Source organism: Euprymna scolopes, chromosome 1 (assembly GCF_053919585.1).
Source record: "Euprymna scolopes isolate OS-2025 chromosome 1, ASM5391958v1, whole genome shotgun sequence".
NCBI lineage: Eukaryota > Metazoa > Mollusca > Cephalopoda > Sepiida > Sepiolidae > Euprymna > Euprymna scolopes.
Window position 1 is genome coordinate 97,828,579 of NC_136482.1, and position 23,985 is coordinate 97,852,563.

At 32.7% G+C, this 23,985-nt stretch overlaps 2 protein-coding genes across 6 annotated transcripts in view; one reads left to right on the plus strand and one right to left on the minus strand.

Moving 5' to 3' along the window:
• The window catches only part of LOC145255900 (mitochondrial S-adenosylmethionine carrier protein-like), a 238,204-nt gene that overhangs the window by 147,043 nt on the left and 67,176 nt on the right, over positions 1-23,985 (plus strand). The gene's annotated exons all lie outside the window — the stretch shown is intronic.
• The window catches only part of LOC145256282 (uncharacterized), a 99,954-nt gene that overhangs the window by 50,697 nt on the left and 25,272 nt on the right, over positions 1-23,985 (minus strand). For both annotated transcript variants that reach the window (XM_080115010.1, XM_080115099.1), the window contains exon 5: positions 17,324-17,431. In XM_080115010.1, the coding sequence (XP_079971136.1) occupies positions 17,324-17,431 (108 nt within the window). The remainder of the gene's footprint in view (positions 1-17,323; positions 17,432-23,985) is intronic.

Below are 23,985 nucleotides of genomic sequence, written 5' to 3' on the forward strand. Positions count from 1 at the left end.
GGTTTTTAGTGGAATCAAACAAAAAAGATTTTGTTCTTGGAGAGAAATTCTGTGCACTTTTTTGGGGGGGTGGGGGGGGGAACTGCTGAAAAGGTATATATTACTTAGCTTACCACTAACCTTAAGTTCTAATGGTAAAACTTCATAAAAAAAAAAACTTAGTACTAAGTTGAATTGCACTAACAAAAACAAAATTTTACTCATAAAATCACATGTAATCATCTAAAAAAGTATCTCCGTAAAAAAAAAAAAAAATTATCTCCCATAGCACAAAAAATGGTTAATTGCATTAAAACATTAAAATAGCATGAAAATTGGGAATTATTAAATTCATATGTGAAATTCTAAAATGTATGTCTAAAAAGAGGTTTTCAAGATGTTTGTACATAATCGCCTAAAATCCACAATACTTAGAGTATGAAAAGAAAGGTATCAACTGATGATTTAACTTCACTTGTGGTTTTAAAGTTGTTAAATTCCATTAAAATTAGCTATATATATTATTATTCAAAAAAAAGCTATATATATTATTATTCAAAAAAAAAAAAAAAAAAAAATATGGAAAACCATATTTTTTTTTTTTTTGAATAATAATATAATGCTGTGCAAAGGAGCGTTAAGTTTAAAACAAAAAATAAACAAGAAAAAAGAACACAAAGAGAAAGAATCTAAATGTGCATGTGAGGGGGAGGAGACAGGAAGTCATTCTTTGATGAAACAAATGTCTTTCTACCTTTCCTTCCTATCAAGAATCGTTTGAAGTATGAAAAAAAAAAAAAATAACAAATAAAATCAAGCCTTTTCTTATTAAAAAAAAAAAAAAAAAAAAAAAAATGATTTAACCGGAAATCCCACCTTTTCTAAATTACAAAAAAAAAGTAAAATTTTGCTAAAAAGCAGAGATCTTACATCTTTCTATCCTATTCCTATATATAATAATTTGATTGTAGAAATTCCCCTCCGGACCAAAATACTGTAGTTTTACAAGAACAGAAGCCACATACAAATTTATGTCTACAGTATTAGCCAGTATCTTATGTAACTATAGAACTACATTTTAGACACATTTATCCGTTATGATTAAATCCTAGGAGTGACATCATCACTATCACAATAACCTACAGAGGAAGTAGTTCCCACTTTTCCCCCTAATTACAAAGTCCGCCCACATCCCCATTCTACATCACATTTCTTTACTTGAGGGGGGGGGGGCTTTGATATTTATAAATGTCCAATAACGTGTTTCCTTTTTTTCTTTATTGAAAACACAACGAATTTAGCCCATCACAACTTACATACTAATCATCTCTCTCTCTCTCTCTATCCCCCTCTCTAAAGTCATCATACACCTTGCGAAATACGGATACCACTTTATATTTTTTTCCACATTTTTTTTACTTTGATTATTGTCGAAATGAAACGAAACACTTTTATTTTCTTTTTCTTTCAGTTTTATTTTGTTTGCTTTTGTTATTATCAAAATGATTTGTTTGTTTTTTTATTCTCGAAATGAAATGAAATGAAAAAGCATTGTTTGTTTCTTTATGCTTCCTTCATTTTTTGGGTTTATTTTCATTTGTTTATTTCTGTTTCATTTTTAGGTAATGGTGCAGCCTTTGAAATTACTACTATTCTAGGTTTACAGGGGTGCTTAAAACGGCAATAACATTTAAAATTACAGAAAACAAATAGTTTCTAAGATATGATGAATTTATAGTTATAAAATGTGGGGGAACACTTTTTCTATATTAATTTAACGTAGAATGAGCACCCAATTTATGATGAGGGGCGGGGACTGGTAATTTTGATGGGAGGGGCTTGTTTGGTAATTGTGGTAGACCAACACAAAACCAACCAACTGGCAAAAATAGTTATCGATAGTTGTAAAATCTTACTTCGTTTCCACCGTAACATTTTCCTTTAATATCACCGCCTTTTAAAGGTTTTCGTCTATGCTGAAAACGAATCTCGCATTTAAATTTTCCATTATAAGGTTATAAATGTTATAAGTTGAGGCCATTGTTGTACCAAATAAACGCATTAAAATACATTAAATCACAAAAATTATCCAGGTAGGTAGAAGAGTAACTTATCTTGCCTTTGTCGACTACTCTTCATAGAACTAACCAAAACGGTGATTTGTTATTTTTCATTATTTTGCATGCACCTAATTTCTTTTATTACAAATTAGTTTTCTACTTTATTTTTTGTTGTGGTGAAAAGTGAAATAATTGACACAAAGTATTGCAGTAATAAAAAAAAAAAAAAAAAAAAAGAAGTTTTGTTTCATTTCCTTATGATAGGATTTCATGTTTTCGTTACAATGAGGAGTAGGGGGGTGTCTATTTAGAAAGCCGATCGTAACATGAGGTTGGTGATTGGGCAGCAGCAACAACAACAACAACCGTACTTTAGATGAGGAGGGGGGGGTTTCAGGCTTAAACCGGGCAACGCCGGTTAGCGAGTACTGCTAGTTGTCAAATAAATGTCTTGCAGACTTTCCCAAAGTTTGAGTCATGATTCACCAAGCATATAAGTAAATGCAATTGAAAAGATTTCTTAAAATTCACTTGCAAACGTTACACTTTACTGGAAGTTGAAGGTTTAATCGTAAATGCAGACAATACTCAAAATTACATTTGTGAACTACTTAGGACTTCTATCCAGTCATGGCTGACAGAATGAGAGCATGTGGAATAAAGGATTTTGTGTGAAATTCTGTGTAGATTCTCGCGTTGAACAGATAAATTCCTGAAAAAAAACAAAAAAAAAACTCTTTCCTACAGAAGAGACATTGCAAGCCTGTCTCTGCTTTATGATTATCTTCATGGCAAGTGTTCATCTGAGCTCCATTCTATGGTCACCCCCCCCCCCCACCAAACTTTCATGAAAAACACCTGTCTAGCTGAAACCACAGTCAATAACTTCCCCCACTTTTTATCTGTGCCTAAACCTAAACGTAGATTCCATGAACAAAGCTTCTTTCTTACAACTGCACTCCTGTGGAACTCTCTTCCATTTTCCTATTTTCCAGCTGACTACAATTTGGTAGTCTTCAAGTCGAACATAAACAAATTCTTGATGAACCGTCGCCTGAGGTAACCCAATTTATCAAATTTACACTACTAACGATTACAATCTTATCCTATTGACTACTGTACACTTAATAACCCTTATTCTCGAGTGGCCCCTGGGCCTTGATAAGTGGTGACACCTATGTATAAAAAAAGAAAAGAAAAAAGTACCTTTGTACATATTAATCAAATTGTGAACAAACAGACAAAATATGTGACTTTTAATAGATTTAGATATTCGTGTGTATGTTGGGTGGGTGGAGGGCGTCAGATTGCTATGTAAATTTATCCCTCCTCTCAGAGTTGATATATTTCTAGAGAACTAGTTTACAACACTTTAAAATCTTTAATTAAAAAGAAAGAAAAAATCCTCAACCACAATTTTTTTTTTTTTTAAATTAAAACTTATTGTTCAACTTCTGGGCAATTCACTATATAAATTTACAATTTAATCCTCTTATTTAAATTTTAGATAAAACCTTTGCAAACAGGATGTGAAAAAAAACATTAAGCTTATATATAGAAGATTGAACTCCTTAGTAAAAAGTAAACATATACTATTTTCAGATTTCTTTTGTTATCTGGAAATTCGGTACTTGAACTGATAATACTTTGAGGAATCTTTAAAAGAAAGTTAGTAAAAATAGATTTTAATGGGAGGGAGGGGGGGCTGTATATATATATACATACATACATACATACATACACACACACACACACCAAAGTTGGATAGAAGATAGAAAAAACAAAACAAAATGAAAGCTATCTTTGGTGAAATGTGAATGGAAATCAAATAACTGAACATTCCATGTAAATGACATTAGTGTTAGCGAAACTATGAGAAAAGTTGCATAAGCAGCTTCACAGAACAGGTTGTCAAGCATTCACAGAGAGTGAGAATGACAAGTAGAGACCTCCAACACTTTCCAAACATGATACACCACAATGTTGGCCTGGCTTGTTAGAGGATAACAGGAAGTAAACTTACTCCTAAAAGAAATGGGGGGAAAAAATGTTTCCAATAAAAAACTCTTACAATGTTTAAAATCTTGGAGCAAGATTAGAAGCTGTTCAGTTTTAAATCTCTAAAATATAATATCTGATTAGATTACACGATTTATATATATATATATATATATATATATATAAATGAAAGTGTCTGTCTGTGTACATTTCCCTATGCAATAACTCTGTCAATTTTCAGTCTACAGACTCGAAATTTGATATACAGGGTACTGAGATTTGGGAAAATCTGTGTAATCCGTTTTCGGCCAGAAATTTGGCTGTTAAGGGGTCAAAGTTCAACAATCTGACTTTTGAGAACTCTACCAAACTCCTCTGCCAATTTTGGGTCTAAACACTTGAAATTTTAGATATAGGTTCCTTGGACCTGGATCTAACTTAATAACTTGATTTGAGCCCAAAACAATAAATGTTAAGGGGTTAAGGGGTCATAATAGGGATCAAAATTAAAAAAAATGGACTGCTTTTTTTTTTCTTTTTGCTCAACATACACCTCCAAACACCCGGGCAACGCTGGGCTGAAAACATTTTCTAAATCATTTCAAATTGAATGTTTTATTTAAAAAAAAAAAAAGTTATTTTACACCTGTACATGTAAATCCTATTATAAATTTCTGTACTTTCCGTCTGTGGGTGTGGGTGTGGGACGCGGTTTAAGTCAGCCTACAGGCAACCCACCCGGCAATTTAGGTACCAAAATGAAGCTTATGACCCAGCGGATGTTTTAGTGGTATTTATATCCATGTTTGGTGTATGGAAATGCAAAATAAATGCAAAGTAGTAGTGGTGATAGGAGTTAAATCAGTGGGAGTAGCAGCAGAGACAAAAATAGTAGTGGTGATAGGAGTTAAATTGGTGGGAGTAGCATCAGCAGCCGTTAGGCAAAGTGGAGGTGAGAGGCATTTAAATGAGTGGGAGTAGCAGCAGCAGTCAACGGTTATTATTGGTTGAAAAATAAAAGATTTTTTTTTTATAATTTACTTCCATTTTCTCCGTCTGATTAACAAAACAAAACAAAAAAAAAGACTTTCTCAGATTTGCAACAAAAAAAAAAGAAAAGAAAGTTTTGATTAATATTGGTTGAAAAATACAAGATTTTTTTGTTTACTTTTAAAAAAAAATTACTTCCATTTTCTCCGTCTGATTAAAAAAACAAAAAAAATAGGGACTTTCTCTGATTTTACCAGGGTGGTCAGTTTTGACCGCCGGTCATTAAATAAAATAATACTTTTACCCATGGATCTCAGATTTTTTTTTGTTAATATTGGTTGCAAAAAATACAAGATTTTTTTTTCTTTTTAAAACTAATTACTTCCATTTTCTCCGTCTGATTACAAAAAAAAAAAAAAAAAAAAAATGGACTTTCCGATTCGACCAGGGTGGTCAGTTTAGACCACCGGTCATTAAATAAAATAATACTTTTACCCATGTATCTCATATTTTTTTTTTGTTAATATTGGTTGAAAATACAATATTTTTTTTGTTGAAGTAGTTCAAGGAGACATCTCCTACAGGAGAACCGATGAAAAAATAAGTAATTGCTAACTTTAGTTTTGTAAATATTGGTTGTATAAATACACTGTACTTACTCGCTTTTCTTTCACAATATGCAGCCATCTGGCTGCAACGGGGCTACTTGTTTTCAAAATTAATATGATGCATTGCAAATAGGTTTAAATATTTCAGTGTTTTCTTTTTAATGTTTCTTTTTCATGAAAATAGAAATTAAGACATTTTTGTTTTAACCTTAAAAAAAATTAAAATCCTAAGTTTTAATATAATTTTGTATTTCACAATATGTTTATTATTATTTGCGTTTTAGAGCATTGCTTTCATTTTTTGACTCTTGTAATTTTTTTAATTATTGTCTTTTACTTCTATTCATCTCCAACCAGGCATATTGCCATGGAGACATAAGTAGCTACTATGATTAAGGCCCAGATTTATAAGAAGTTTCCTCAATAGGAAGTTAGGCAGCAAGATGTTTGTTTACATTACATTTAAATTTTTACATATTAGTACAGTTAGGGAAATAGGGAGCTAGGAGGTGATTCCTAATGCAAGCAGGTTGAGGAAAAAAGCGACTAGAGTATTGAGTTTTTCCACCATCTGGTGACGTCTACAGTAACGAGGCAGGATTTTGTTGTTAGTCAGGATTATTGGTTGGCTTTGGGAGTATTTACGTTGCGGAGGTAACTTCTTTGCAGCAAACTTTGGCTGTGGTATTCACTGGACTTATTCAGGTGCCTTTTATTGTTGTAACAGTCTAGGAATTTTGAACAGGCGAAGAGCTATTTTTTCTTAAGTTTCATTAACATGGATTGAACTTACAAATTCTAAATCAAAGTTCCTGTGTAAGATTGTTGGAATTTAATTCTGGATCTTCACTTCGTGCTCAATTATGTCTTGATCTTTTTGATAGTTTAATTGTTTAAGCTTTTTTTTTTCATGACATTTACTTGAATTTAAATTTATCCGAACTCAAGAATTTATATAAAGTATCTGTATACTTTTATAAATTTGCATACATCAGATTCAGTCTTAAAGTGATTAACAGATCATTACAAATTTTCAAATAATTTCTAGATGTAGGAATGTGTAATGTAGGTTATATTTAGTTTTATTGAAAAGGAACAAAGAGGGAGCTTATATCATTTGTGAAATTTTAACAATAGTTATTAAACATCAATTAAATATTGTTCAAATTTCAGTGTCTTTGGGGTATTTTAAAGGACTTTTAAGGAGCATAACATAGCACAACTTACTATTTGAAAATTTAAATATTTCAGATTTGCATTAAATTTCATCCATCATCATTAGACATCAATTCTTTAAGATTTCCTGAATTTCAATATCTTCTTAAGATCCTTTAACCTTAAGCTTAAATTTTAGACATTTTTTTTAGAATAAAACAATATAAAGGTTGTTGGTTGGTTGTTTTTGTTTTACGGCATATCCACCCTTTCCAGGTTATTTAATGCTGAATCCAGTTATTTTGAAGAAAAATTTTAATAGAATATATTTTTTTTTTGTTTTTTTTTTTGTTTTTTTCAAGTTGGTTTCTATTAAGTAGGACCCTAACCTAACAGGTACTACAACTCTGGGTCAGAGTGGACCTGGGAGCAATTGCAATTGAGGGGTGGCTCTACACTCCCCAAAGCCCGCAAGCTGGGGCCTCACCATCAGATATAGTTTAAGGTCATATCCAGGACCCAATGTAATGGATTTAGATCAAAATTGTAATAAGGATTATAGACATAAGGTTTAGTAGCATCATATCTTGATTTTAATCTTCATAGAAAAATATAAAAGTTATCCAAACTGTTCAGTTTCAGAAATTAATTTTACACCACCTGGAATTTGTATCAATGATAATAATTGTGAAATCATTGCATAAAGTGCTCAGGTGCACTACAACCCATTAAAAAGTGCATACGTAACACATAAGATAATGTACAATTATCAGAGAAATAAGCAGTGTATGAATTATGATATATGCGTGTAAAAAAATTATTAAGAATAATGATGATGTCTGATATATTTAAAAACATTTTTTATCAAAGAAAATAAAAAGGCTCCCAGCAGCAGTTGGTCTGGTAATTACGAAAGAACTCTGTAAATGAAGATTAAAACTGTTTGAATTATGCAAATATACAGAGTAGTTCAAAGATTATGAGAATTTTAAGCCATGAAATTCAATATTCAAATGGATATCATATGCCAAAATTATTTAAAATCAGAGACAAATTCATGACAAGAAATACAACAATTTCTTCACACTTTTTCTCCATCCATCCATCCGATACGCCCACAGCTGAGATTGAACTCACTACTCAAGTTTATAGTGTAATTCAAATCTTGTTGGAAGTTGAATACTTCATGGTTCGCGAGGGTTATTAAGGGTATTTTTTTATCGTGATGCCATCATTATATGGGGGTGCCTACTACGGCTTAAGAGAGTCCCATCTACCCTCGAGAGAAGGATAGACCGCACCAGTTTCTCAACCTGGTATTTTACCTCACGGTACATACAGCACCTTGCCTTCCCAAATGGTCACCCATTTGGTACTGTCCAGGCTTAACTTTGGTGATCTGCCAAGAATCGATGTCTCAACGTGATTGTGCCATATTACTTTGGTAACAAAGGGGCAAATAACTGTTTACAATGTAGAAAATTTAGTGACAGCTTTAATAAGTAGGAGTATGTAAAAGCTTTGTACTGAATCCATTGAGTTTGATTTGTGTCTTAAAAGCATGGGAGTTTCCTGTGGGTTATCCTAAAGAGATACTATATGCTGTTGACTTAGTGCTTGCTTATGAAACAATGGAAGGCTTACATGCTAAACTAAAGACTTAAAGGAATGCTATGGAAAGTAAAGGTTTGAAAATGAATGTTACCAAGGCCAAAGTGATAATCAGTGGAAAGCTCCAGTTTGTAGAAAGGAAGTGACTGTAGAGTTGGCTCAAAATAATTTTGGGTCTTGTAGAAAACACTCAACTGCCTCAGACCGGGAATGGAACAATCAAAGATCACTATGGCTAGAGGAGGTTACAAAACCTACCTAACCATATGTGAATATCGAGAGGAGGACCATACTATGCAACACTTCTTCTCTCTACTGCCCAACCAGTACAGTTTGAAAGATCCTGCAGAGTGCAATAATAATTCAAAGGACTACATAAAAAAGTAAGAAATTGCCATTTCAAAGAAACACTTGGAAGAACAAATGAAATTCTGACTTTCCAATCGTTTTAAAAAGTTTGCAACAGTAGTTTCACTTAAATAACTAATTTGTAAACTAATAATCTGATCTGACTCAAATTTTAACACATATCATTTGAAGGTTAGTACTTTATGAAAGAATATTTTAATTAGTGGTGCCATCTACATTTTTGCTCTGGGACTTATTGAGTGATGTGTTATTTAGCACAAAATTGTTCTTAATATCTTTGCAAATAGTGAAAGAAAGAACAAATGAACAAGCCACTAGATTGCTGACTAATGCATGGACATGAGTAACGGATATCTGCTGACATCTGTTTGGATTTGAATAGCTAAGTAATTCTACAATATTTTGATTTAAAAAACAAAACAAAAAAAAACTAACTTTCACAAATTTATAATCCAAATGTTATTTATGATATAATACATAATCTCAGCTGAAATAAAGTTGATGGGTTAAAATCCCCTTTCAAGAATTAAATTTTCCATGAGCATTGAGAATGAAGCATGTTTCTACTGACTGACTGGAAATCCTGCTTCAAGTAAAAGAACCCAAATGTTAGATGTTTCAACCTGTTATAGGAATGGCCTTGGTTTTAATGAATAAATAATTTAACATTTTACCTTCTTTCTAACAACAAAAAAAAAGAAATAAGCTAAGAATTCTTTCAAATTAAACTATTTAATTTAACAAAAAATGTTTGGCTGGCATTAGACATATTCAGGATATCAATTGCATCTTCAGAAACACAAGCTGAATTTAGAGCCTCCACCCCAATCCTAACATTCAAGCGTCATTACATGAATCATAAATCAAAGCCGAATTTAAGGTTTTGACCAACACCTCTAAATTATTAGGCAAAGCCAAATTTAGGGTGCTTACCCACCCACCCCACCTCCACACACATTTTGGCATTCTTAATTACTGTTCCGATCTGGGTGTTAGTGTTGGAGTTGATGAAGCACATGTTTTCATCATCATTGTAAATTCCCCAATCATTTGGTAATATTTTTTTACAAGTATAAAACTTTCATAAAAAATTATGTATCCCTGTGCCTATTTTACAAGTACTTTAATGTGCAAAGATCGAACTCATAGCATTTATGCCTCCTTGATGTACATACTCCCAATTAACCCAACAAGAAGCAAAATCCCACTCCTTCAGTTGAGAGACTATATGCTGGAAAACCTTTCCCTTTAACAGTTTCTTCTCTCGGACTGCTAGACTTTGGAATTTCCTCCCCGTTTCCCTGAAAGTACTAATCTGCAGAAGTTTAAATGTAATGTGAACAGACATCTCATTGCTCGACTCTCCCCAGTCCCCTGTTAGATATGATCCCAAATAGTAGACCCTTCTGCTCCAAATGGCAATATGCCTTGTTTGGTGAAAGAGTAAAAAAAAGTCAAAAATAAATTTAAAAAAAAAAAAAAAAAAAAATATGAAAGAAAGAAAACGTCTCAAACTGAAAAGTTAATAAAAAAGAAAAAAAAAATGGAAAATGTATCAATTGGTATGGAAAACAGAAAGGAACAAAGAAAAAAGAAAACATTACTTAATGGTAATAAATTGAAAACAAGGTGTTGTTCGGCTTGCTATTTGCTTTTTTAATTTCCTAAGTATTCACTTGGCATTTTTTTTGTTACTCTTGCTAACATTTGTGTGACAAGACAAATTATATACGAGTCTCCCCCCAAAGTCATACAGTACTAAGCACCATATAAAGGGAAATTGGGTTATGTATACCAATGTGTTCTCCAAACTCTCCTCTACGCAGAGCAAGGATATAATATACAGAATGCACCTGACAACACGGTCAAAATCCAATATTTATGAACGAGACTTTCATCTTTATGTACCACTACAAACACAAACTGGCTGATATGGAGGTTCTACTCACCTTTGTACTCCCCCCCCCCCGCTTCTTATCTCTGTTATGCTTCATCAAGACATGGATGAAAACTTAATCTCACAAGCAACTGCAGTTGTCAGTGACAAATCTGATGACGCTGATGATCGCAACACATTATATTAGCACCAACATCAGCGGAGAATTACTCAAAATCAATGCAAATGCAGTAAAACTGTCTTGTTTCTTTAACTTCATTAAACTTTGTTACCACAATTAAAAATGTCTATGCTACTTTTAACTAGAATCGTAAATCAACATAATACCAGATTTATTCCAGAGATCATCCTACTTAAACTTTCTAAATCGTTTTTAAAAAATGTTATTGAAAATAAATAATGTTTACATACAATCTCCTTTTTAATTTCCTAAGTATTTGCAACAGATTCACTTGCCATTTTATTTTTTGTTACTCTTGCTAACATTTATGTGACAAGAAAGATTATATATGAGCCCCCAGAATCATACAGTGCCAAGCACCATATATAGGGGAAATGTGTTATGTACACCATTGTGTTCCCCAAACTCTCCTCTACACAGAGCAAAGGGTAAAAGATATATAAATAATCTATAAATATAAAAGCGAAAATGTGTATGTGTATATGTTCGCTTTTTGTGTATGTCCGCAAAAGGCTTTTTTTGCTGGGCTTCTCGATCAGCTCACTCCTTAAAACTTTATATGCTGTCGAAATGATAATATCTACAAGTTACGAATGGGGGTCACGTGTGTATTTAATTTGCCCGACTTTCATGCGCTATTTTTTCCAGATTTTTTAGATCGCCACGTGTATCTTTCGCTTTTCAGTATAAAAAAGTGAAACTGGATTCGAATCGGCAGTTCCCGGTGGTCTCCAGAAAGCAATGTAAACGTTTGGTCAATGTCGGCTTTTCACCCTCATATCAGACAATTGCTTTCATCTGGACACTCCCCTAATAAACGGGGGAGCTGGTTTTCTCCAAAGTTGGGTAAAAACAAACAAACTAGATTTTGACCTCATTAAAAACTGTCCCGCAGAAAATATTAACTGTGATCTCATTATTTGACCTCATTAAGTCATCAAGTGTGGGCACCTGTCAATTCTCTTCCTACTTAAATAAATTCAAACGTTTTTCAGTAACTCTTTCTTGCTGGCCGAGTGGTTAACGTGCCATGTTTTTTCACATTTTATTTTCCAACTTCGCCTCAGGGCTTCGGGTTCGATCCTACCTACCTACCAAAACTTTTTACCCCCCCCCCCACCGTGTTTCTTTTTGATTTAAGAACACACACACCTCGAAACACCCAGGTAACGCCGGGTACCCCCGCTAGTGTTTATATACAATCATTTAATTAGAGTGGGAAAAAACAAAGAACAAAAAAATTTGGTTAGTAAGACTCTTCCAACTCATTTCTAAATAATAGACAGCGAAATGTTTTCAGGTTTTTTTGGAATCAAATACCAAACAGTCAAATATCTAAGTTGGGATGAGATCTAAATGGAAAAGAAAAAAGAAAAGATACATTTTGATCCCAACCAGAAGACCAAAAACACACATTTTAGAGTTTACCATCAAAACTCAATGTACAAAAAAAAAAATGTTTCCAAATGCTATGCCTCATTTTGTTTCTGGTGTCCCCAAAGTAAAATATATTACAAAATAATATATCCCATTCTGTATGAGCAATGCTGAGAAAGAATATTTAAGTTTTATGAGTATGTCGTGTGTAGTTTCTCACTTTTTAGATGGATACATTCACTCAAATGCTCTTTTTATAATAGACTACTCTACATTTTTTTTTCTTTTTTTGCTTAGTTCAACATTTTAAATTTGTAAAGTATTTATTGCAACCTCAATAAATACTTTTATTTGCAAATTGGTAATCTCTTCCTCCACTTTGCACCACAGCACTACAAAGGTAAGAAAAGAAACCAAAATCGCCCAACTGTTAAGATCAATCAATATACACTCAGCTAGTAAATTTGCATATGCAACACATGACAGAGACTATAAATTGTACTGTCTGAGCATGCTTGCACTTCTAGCTTTGACTTCCGGCTCGTTTCGAATCCCCAAGTAAGCCATTCTGTGTTTCTTTTGTTCATTCTATATATATATTTTTTTAATTATAATTTTGTTGGTTAGTTTTGGTGCAAATTTAAAGAAATTTATTAAAGCAAAAAGATGTAAAATAATATGGAGATAAAAAAATATATGTATTACCTGTATTTTCATGGGGTTAAACAAAATAAATTCATTAAAACATTTTACAGTTTATATCAACTGTCAACTATACCAATATATTAAAAATAGAAAAAATGGTGCTGATGAGATTTCAAGGAAAACTATTCTATTGAAAATTATATATTTTTTTTTTAAGTACATTTTCACCCCAAACAAGGCACAGTGCCACTTTGATGTATAGGGCTACTATCAGGAACATAAGTTGCAGGAATACTATGTAGGGAGTTGAGCAGCAAGATGTCTGTTCACATTACACTTGAACTTCTGCATGTCAGTACAGTTGGGGAAGCAGGATCCCGGAAGGGAATTCTAGAGTTTAGCAGTTATGGGGAAGAAACTATTACAGTAGAAGGGATCTATACTGTGTATGGGTGGGACTTTATTGCTTGTCAGGTTTGTCAGGGATATTTACATCGAGGAGGTACAAGGGCTTGTAGTTCGGAGCATCCACCATTAAAATATTTGTAAAACAGGTAGAGGGATGCAACATTTTGTCTATGGGACATAGGTTGAAGCTTAGATAATAGTTCGGAACCTATTAGGTTGGCGACTCTCTTTTGAATCCTGTCTAGGAGTGAGAGACTAGTAGCAGATGCACCAGCCCAAATGCGACAACAATACTCCATACATAGGTGAATAGGAGAGTACAGGATACTTTCAGGCATAAATAACTTTCTAGCATGGTAGAGAGAGTCCACCTATCTTTGCAGCATCCCTTGGCAATGCCTTCAATGAATCTGTTCCAACTCCTGTTCCCTCTGAATGTTAAGCTGAAGAGTTTGAATGAAGTACTTTTAGGTAATTTACCTTTAGCTATTGGTGGTTGAAAAGGTTTCTTATAATTATTGAAGGAAACAAGCTTAATCTTGGCAGTATTGAATGTGACCATCCATTTTTGTCCTCATTCAACTACACATTGGAGGTCTTCCTCTAGAGTACAGAGTAACTTTAAGATTACAAGCCAGGAAACTGGCCAAAAGATTCTCCAGAAGTTTGTTAGAATTTTAATTCTGCATCTTCAATTTAAGTTTGATCTTTTGTATGATTTAACAGTTAAATTATCTTTTTCCGTGCCATGTGACTGAAATTCAAATTTATTCCTCCTTACAAAAAGTGACATCTTGATCTTCCTGAAAACCGTTCTAAATTACAAGATAAAACTGAAATGAAGTCCACAGATTGAATATAAGCGAACTGTATTTGCCTGGTGTTGCCCATATCTCTTTGCTTCAATGCTTTGTTTCACTCATTGAAACTTCAATTTGTCTTTTCTCTTAATTTCTTGTAAGAAAATATTTACCATAAAAAAAAAAAACAGTTCTAATATCGATGAAAATCTTCAATGTTGAAATATAAACTTCATAAATACTTTCAAGTTTTTGTTTTTTTCTTCTTTTAATGCTGAAATAGACATGGAACATGCTGGTTCTTTTCCTGTTTTTTAATTCTTTTATCAGAATTTTATGAAATTAATTTAATTATTAATGGTTGGTTGGTTGTTTTTGTTTTATGGCATATCAACATTTTTTAGGTTATTTAATGCCAAATCCAGTGATTTTGAAGAAAAAGTTTTTTAATAGAATATATTTGTTGTTTTCAAGTCGGTTTCTATTTAACCCATAGTTGGGACCCTAACAGGTACTACCACTCCGGGTCAGAGTGGACCTGGAAGCAATGGTAATTAAAGGGTGGCTCCACACTCCCCAAAGCCCACAAGCTGGGGCCTCACCACTGGATATAGTTTAAGGTCATATCCAGGACCTTAATTATTAATGGAATTGTTTGATCATTACATTAATAGAATAAAATGTTTAAATTTATAGCACATTAAAAAAAATGTTATGCTTGAATATGAAGAGACAGATGACATATTGTCTGACAATTTTATTCTATACCTAAGTAGCGGTACCTACATGATGTAACTTGGGATTAATTGATGTGATTTTAGTTTAAATTTTTAAATTGAAAATAATAAATAAAACAATGTGTAAATCACAAAGAAGCAGAAAGAAAAAAAGCTGAAAATCTAAAGAATTTGGTTGTTTTGTTTTCTAGCATTTTTGGTTATTTAATACAAAATCCAATAGTTTTAGAAATATTTTATGCTTTAAGTTCTTTATATCTCAAATATTTATTTATGGGATTTGGTTTGGCTGTTTTGTAAAGGGAAATTGTTGTTTTTGACTTTGCAGAACATGATTGAGTTTTGGAAAGGACAAAGAAAACAATAATATCAATAGTTGATGCATTTTATGTCAGGAAGCCAGTATCTTCAGACAGCTTCTGGTCGCACCAAACAAAATCTAAGGGAGATAACTTATATTTTTACCATTAAGTTGAAAATATGAATTATTTTTCCATTTGGGCTTTAAGTCCTTATTTAAAATTGTCTCCATTCCATTTTCCTTGCTAGAAGAATTATTTTAAGAAAGAATCTCAAGAGAGTTATGCTTTTTATTGTAAAGAACATGCTGCAAGAAATCAATTGTCAGAATAAAATATTTGTCAAATGCCTTGCTATTTACATCCAACATGAAAAAAAATCAAACAAGCTAACTTAAATTTAAAAGATGCATATAACAATTTGTCATCTAAAAAAATATCTAATAAAATATACAAATTAATGAAAAACCTTAACCCCCCCCCCTTCGACATGCGTTTATGGGAAAAACGATATACAGTAGCTCAAATATTGCATTTTCTTTTTAAAGATTGACATACTGAACATATTGGCATTTAAATAAATTTAAATCACATTTCCAATTTTTATATGAACTAGTATCAACTAGTTTTAGAGAGCAGCCATATTGGAAATATTCTAGCATGTCTACAAATTAACTTTTTTCTCCATTTCATATGTAACACTTGATTGATTTTAATACCAATATGTTTATAATCATAAAACTTTTTGAGCTACTTCATGTCTCCCTCCTAATAAAAATGATCACATTGTTGAAACTTCATATTTATCAAATGGTGACCTAGATAACCTGTAAGACATTCATAGCAAGAACTCATCTTTTTACCACAACTGAAAAGATCTTTCCTTTTTCCTCTGTGTGCCTAACATCAAACAAAAATTTTTCTCTGAAAACTTTGTACCTGTAGAGCATATCACAGAACTGCTTGTCTGCAGACAACATGGTCATCTTCAAATCAAATGTCAAATACTTGTCATAAACTTTCCTCATAAGTTATCAAATTTTGCTCATGCATCATTTTCGATCCTCTTATAATAGTCATCATTTAAATGATAATCTAACCATATAATCATCATATTTGGTTTAATCTCCATTTTATATACCAACATTATATTAACCCTTATCCTCAAATGGATTTTAACCTTGATAAGTGGGTACTCATCAAATAAAAACAAAAAAAAAGTAAGAAAAATGACTGCTTTTTAGATTGGCTGGCTGTGTGTGTGTGTGTGTGTGTGTGTGTGTGTGTGTGTGTGTGTTTTTGTTTTTTTTTGTTTTTTTTAGTGGATGGCATTTGGAGAATTTCAATTTGCTCAAATCTTATCAATCAACTGTCAATCTATCTACCTCATTAACCAGCTATAGTCAGCTACCATACTTCTTAACATCCGGCATGTCTGCTACCAGAAGCAGTGACAAATCAGTTCCTTCACTTATTCTTCATTATTTCTATTGTGAAGTGATTTATTGAAATAAAATATAAGAAAAGGATATTATTGAAAAATATACAATAAAAATTTAAATTATACAGATGAAAATAACAATTAGTCTTTATTTGCACTTTCAATAACAAAATTAAAAAATAAGTTTTTATTTTATTTGAAATTTTATAAAAAATATGTTTAAATTAAATAAGATAAAAGTATTTTTATAAAATAATTTTATTTTAATTTTCAAAATAAGTTTTTATTTGAATTAATGTAATAAATATGTTTATGAAAGTATAAAAATAAAATTATTGAAATGAAATTAACAAAACTTCAAACATCGTAAAAAATGAATTTAATACATAATATTTCCAAAATAGTTTTAAAAGATTTTAAAAAATGTTTTCAATAATACTTGAAAAAAATAAATAAATAAAACTAATTTCAATAAGTCTTGATTAAAATAAGACCTGAAAAAACTTTTCAATAATTATTAAATAAAAACAGAATGATTGGAAAAACGTAATAAAAAAAAAAATAAAGAGAATGTGCACAGGGTAGATATAGGCATGAGAGAAAAAAAGCAAAGGAACTGATTTGCTTCTAGTAGCAGCCACACCGGAAGTTAGGAAGTACAGTAGCTGACTATCACCCATTAACCCTGATCTTCAAGTGTCTTTTATCCTTCATAAGTGATGAATCATTAGTTAAAAAAAAGAAGAAAAAAAAAAGAGTTCTACTAACCATATTGTCTGGTCTATTGTCCTTTTTTATATTTTTCTGCTTGCTTCTTTTTTTCTGCTTTTTTTTTAACAGTTTACTGAGTTTGTCTATTTTTAAAGCCAACTTTGACTGAAAAGACAAAAAAAAAACAAACAAAAACAAATTATGATAGACACAAGCTACAACATATTTTCTAGAAAAGTTTGTGCTAACTTTTAATTTATGTTTCAACACATCAGAACATGTCAAATGACTCATTTCTGACTAGAAAGCTATCTATCAAGGGAAAAAGTTAAAGATAATCTTCATTCTTGTGATATTTGAAAATGGAAGATTGCAAATCCATTTTAGGTACATGATACTTTTCTATCTCTATAAAAGCAAAAAAAAAAAAAAAAAAAAAAAAAAAATGTCTCGCAAACAGCAAAAAAAAAGTGTTTGGGTGCCACATAATTTGGGTTCAAAAAATCTTTTGGATTGCATTTCCAGCTGTTGTTTTGCTTTATAAACAGAGAGAAAATGCACTATATTGTTACAGGTGATGAGAAATGGATCGTTTACGATAATGTGAAAAACGATCCTGGGATTAGCGAAACAAGCCATCTTTAGCAAGCAGATCTCGACACTAAATTATGATTTGTGTCTAGTGGGAGTGGAAAGGAATTTTATACTATAAGCTTCTGCCAAATAACCAGATAATTAATTATGAAAAACTCTGCACACATCAGATGAATTAAGACAGCAATTTAAAGAAGTGTTCATGATTCATAACACCAGACTACATGTTTCTTTGGCAACCAAACAAAAACTGTTGCTACTTGACAGGCAGCTATTACTCAATTCTCTTATTAACTAGACATGGCTTCTTCAAATTACCATTTATTCAGATTTTTGCAGAATAATCTCAATAGCAACAAAAACTTCAATTTTTTTAGATGACATTAAAAAAATACATTGCAAGTTCTTCGCCATGAAATCAATGCAATTTTAAGAAAATTAAATTTTCAATATAGAGAAAGATTGTGCAAAAAATATTTTGTTGATTAAATTTTTTTTTATGGACATCACACCAGACAATGCATGAAACCACTTAATGTAAGAAGCTAACAAAAACAAAAGATGATTATTACAAAAGACAGGAGATGCCTATTAACCTTAGTCTTGAAACGACCAAGGTTAAAAGTAGGGAGGGAAACAGTAAGCAAGAAGAGAGTTTCACAAGAAATTACTTGAATAGCAAGCTGTAATACATTGAGGTATAAAAAACAGTGAATTGATGGAGACCACTAAACCAACAAGTCAAACAAGCTAGAACAAAAGAAACAGTGAATAGATCAGACAATTCTGAAGAACACATACCATAATAGTATTTATAGAAAAGACTAGCAACATCACATCTGTGAGAGAGGTTGCAGAGAAGAAGGTAGACTAGGGCCAATTAAATTGCAGATACGTTTCTCCAATTTATCAAGAACTTTCAAATGGAACAGGAATTCACCAGTCCAAATATGACAAATATTTAATGACATATTTCTTTGATTTTTGATTTCCTTTAAAATTCAGCACAAACTTTCCAGACAACCAGACACAGATTGTTTTCTTATAAAACAGATTTGCATAACTGGTTGTGATTATCAAACAAAAATATTAAAAGACACAAGTTTTAATAAATATAATTTTCCATCTCAAAAATTAAAACAAATCAAAATAATCATATTTGGATTCAATAAAATAAAATATGTATTATATACATTTGAAACCAAAACAACACATTACGTTTGGTCACATGGAATTCATGCGACTTCAAAATCATATAATACATATTTTATTTTATTCAAACTCAACCAGCGCTTCTAAGGAACAAAAATCTTAACGTGAATTCCGCGTGACCAAACCCACCGTTCCGAGATTTAAAAAACTACTGTAAAAACAAGAAACGGGATTCTACTTTTTGATTCTCTGCTCCAACAACAACATGGCAAAAAAAAAAAAGGAAAAAAGACATTGAAGATGAAGGTTTCCTTCGAAATATATTTATGAATTTCAATATAAATTTCAAACAAAATAAATGTCTGTTTATTTTATAATAATGCATTGTTTTGGCTTCAAACGTATATAATATGTATTTTATTTTATTCAAACTTAACCAGTGTGTTTAAAGAACAAAAATCTTAACGTATATTTGGATTCTTTAGACTACTGTTCTCATTTTCACTGTTATTTTCACGTTTCAGTCGATGTAACCTCTAACCTTCTGTGTTCAATCCTCAGTGTGGGTGACACTCAAAAAATACAATTGCCAATTACTTAAGACTCCTACCACATCACGACTGATGGAACAAGAGCATGTTATTCCCATGGATTAAACGGTTCCGTTTGGAATTCCATGCAGATTCTTGAGTTTGAAAAGATACACCTGAAGAAGATAGGTTACATCAATAGAGACATTGTGAAAATAATAGCAGATTGAAGAATCCAAATAATCCGAATGTAAAATCAAAATAATTTTTAAAAAAATAACATTTTCTACTTGATGCATATCTTTTATGATTTTACACCAATTATTTTAAGGTTTCAAAAGATTTAGTCAGTTCAATGAAAAAAATAGATAAAACAGTTCAAAATTCAATAATACTATTAAAAAAAAAAATGACTTTGTTTTACAGCATATCAACCATTTTTGGGTTATTTAATGCTGAATTGAGTGTGATAAAAAGATTTATCCTTCTAATTCTTGTTATCTTCAAAGTCAATTTCTAAAAGCTGTCTAACACATGTCAGCAAGTAATGCAGATCTTAAACCCAATTTCATGATTTATTGATGTTTACTTTAACTTTTTATTCACGATAGTAATGGATCTGAAAGTAAGATTAACAAAAGGGATGACTCCCATGATACCAAGCTGGGACTTCAATATCAGTACAATACAAGTTTTTCGAAGTGTTCAAACGTAATTGTCTATAAAGGTAGAACCACATATTTTGGAGAGGTGGTCAAATGGAGAAGGGTAACAGAAGATATTAATCCACAATAATACCAAAAACAATATTGCAATATATTCATTTTCATATACATTTTCAAACAGTCCTAGATTTAGATTCCAATTTTTTGTTCATAAAATGCATTTACAATTCAACTTTGAGTTCTAACTTCTTTTCTTTTAATGGATACATGGCATTTTGAAAGAGTAGCAGCATATTTATGCACATTTACTGCAGATTATTTGGAAACCATTGATTTATGGAGATTTTCAGTAGCATATTCTGATTCCTTGCACATAAATACACTTATATAGCAAATTTCATTGTTTAATCTTTTGTTTTAACAAAGATATAACATTTTCACTGAAAAAGTAGTGTAAAAAAATGTGACGAAACGCATATGGTCTTAAAAAGGGAAAAATATCCAAACATGCAAGGCACAAAAATAGACATAACTTCCTTAATTTTAATCGGATTTTTAACATTTAAAAAGATTCTTTCTTATCTCATCAAGCTCTTTCTGCGTATGCCATTATTGAAATATTTTAAGCCATTTCAATTTTTTCATGTGTATTGCTACATAGATAGGCCAAAGTACTGATGATTATCTTTGCATGAAAACTAACACCTGAAGCTTATTTCGAATCATACGCTAACTCTTTATACTATAATTTTTTCAATGCATTTATTAATCCACAAACCATATGGAATCCTCGTTGAACACTAAATTAACCTCAAATCTACACCCCATACTCATGCATACCCCCACCCGTGTTTCCACTCAAAACATGTGAATAATCCACATCTTCCAATCTTAATCCTATTTTGAGATGTGTAACTTCAAAGCAGATACTAATTATCTTTGATACTAACTCGATTAATCCTAAATACCAATGCCGAGGTGTAGAAATACCAGGCTTTGAAACCAGCCATTGGGATAACCTAGGTGCTGATAAACCTGTAGATCTGATTAGGTCATCCATCTAGGAGAAGGAAAACTCCAATGTTAAACCTGTGCCACTGACCTCATATGTCTTGACACCAAATGGGAAATGGAGGCTTCCTCAGTCCTGGTCAATAACCTCCCTAGGGCTAGTAACTCGATCAAATCACCAGTTTGCAAACCTAAACTGTTTAAGGAGTAGATAGACTCTACCTATTTCCAGCTTCCATACTCCTTCTTTGCCTATTAGCCAAGAGCAGAGGTGCGATTATAGGGACTCATTAGAGACGCCTAGTGCTTAGCCTTGTTTCCTGACTAAGGCAATGAATGCCACCCCTACATCCGCCTCATTCCCTTCCCCTAAACCTGGGCATCTTGTGGGTGCTTGTTTACCATGTATGTTAACATGAGTAGACTGGGCCATGTCTGCCAGGTTTGAGGATACCGGTTTGATAGTTTGTCTGGCTGCTGAATTCCGACTGACAGTACAGGAGCCCTAACTCTTTGGTAGTGCTTAGAGCGGCTATTCTATCATCAGTTGTATAATATTGGGATGTTTGTAGTGCCATGTCACACATGGAAAGGGACCTTGCACTCATTTCTGGTAATAATTCTTGATGTCACATTCCTGTCGATGAGGACTTGATGGTCTATTTGTGTTGCATGATGGTGGATATGCACATCCATTTTGTTTAGCACCTCTCACCCTAAACTGAAACTACGAAATAAAATGAAATGACAGCTCAATCCAAAATAAAGATCAAATCAGACAGACACTCGAACAACGATTTACCTCCTCCGTTGAGACTCGCATTTACAAATATCTGTGGACTTAAAACTAACTTAGATGATGTAAAATCATTTCTCCTAGCAAACACTCCGGATATCTTAGCACTAAGTAAAACTAACTTGCACTCCTCCATTCCCTCTAACATCTTTAACGTCTGGTTATCTTCCACTTTGTCATAAGAACTCTGACACACATTCATGGACTTGGAGTCTTTATTCGTAACATGATCTTCATGACTAGGGAATCAAACTAAACTAGAATCAGACAACCAGGCCTTCATATGGTTTAAACTAACTTTACAACGTAGTGTTAGCTACTTATATTTTCTTTATCGCTCTCCCTCGACCCAGGACTTTACTCTAATAAATCATGTCTCTGACAGCATAGATGTAGCACTCTCCATTGACACTAGCATCCAAATACATGTATTTGGTGACTTTAATGCCCACCACAATAATTGGCTTCGCTTCTCTAACTACACAGACACAGCTGGTAGCATCATTTTTTTTTTTTTTTTTACATAGGCATCACCACATTATCAAGGCCAAGAGGCCACTCAAGGATAAGGGTTAAAGAGTGTACAGTAGAAATTGGACAATATAGTAATCATTAGTAATGAAAATTTGGTAAATTTGATAACTTATATGGAACGGCTCATCAAGAACTTATTTACGTTAGACTTGAACACAACCATATTGTAGTCAGCCAGAAAGCAGGAAAACGGAAGACAATTCCACAGGCGTGCAGTTCTAAGAAAAAAGCTTTGTTCATAGAATCTACGTTTAGGTTTAGGCACAGATAAAGAGTGGGGAGAATTATTGATAGTGTTTACAGCTAGACGAGTGTTTCTTGTGAAAGTTTGGCGAGGGGGGACCATAGATTGAAGCTCAGTCGAACACTTTCCATGAAAATAACGATACATCAGAGACAAACTCGCAACATCTCTTCTGTGAGATAGAGGTTGCAAGGAAGAGAAAAGGACATCTCCTACAAGGCTACGAAGTCTATTTTGAACTCTATCAAGGCCGGCCAAGTCCTTTCTAGCAGCTCCTGCCCAGATGTGGCAACAGTATTCCATCCTTGGACGTACCTGGCTCTTATATAGATAGAGAATAGCATCAGCAGTGAGATATCTACCGGATCGATAGAAAGATCCCACCATTTTTCCAGCAGCCTTGGCAACAGATTTGATGTACGTGTTCCATTTAAGATCAGGAGTAATGGTCAAGCCAAGAAGTTTGTCAAAACTTGAGGCCTCCTGAAGACGAGAGCCATTCATTTCAATTGATGCAAGATGTGGATCAGAATGTTGATGATGTAAAGAGAGAAGCTTGGTTTTAGATGCATTAAAAGTAACCAGCCACTCCTTTCCCCATTGTACTACGTGCTCAAGATCAGAGGAGAGAGAATTGGAGAGAACTTGGTCGTTTACTGTCTTAGATGTGCTACCATAAATGGTAGTGTTGTCAGCATAGATGTCTACAAATGATGTAAGGATGTGATTTGGAAGATCATTAATATAGATCAGGAAAAGAGTTGGGCCCAGGATGGATCCCTGAGGGACACCGGCATTAATACTGTGAGCTTCTGATTTTTGCCCCTCAACTACTACTCTTATGAACCTATCAGAAAGAAATGATTTAATAATTGAGAAGACATTTCCAGCAATACCATAGCTAGAGATCTTATGAAGTAAACCTTTACGCCATACCCTATCAAAGGCCTTAGATATGTCAAGAGCAATTACCCTAGAAAGGTTGCCTCCGTCGATAGATTTGCTAATCCTATGAGATATAACTGTAAGCACATCTGCTGTAGATCTAGCAGAACGGAAACCATATTGAGTGTCACTAAGAAGGTTATTTTTGTTGAGATGGTTGATTACTTCTGTATTTAACACAGATTCCAGCAACTTACTCATGACGCACAGGAGACTTATTGGCCTGTACTGAGAGGGGGATGAGTGAT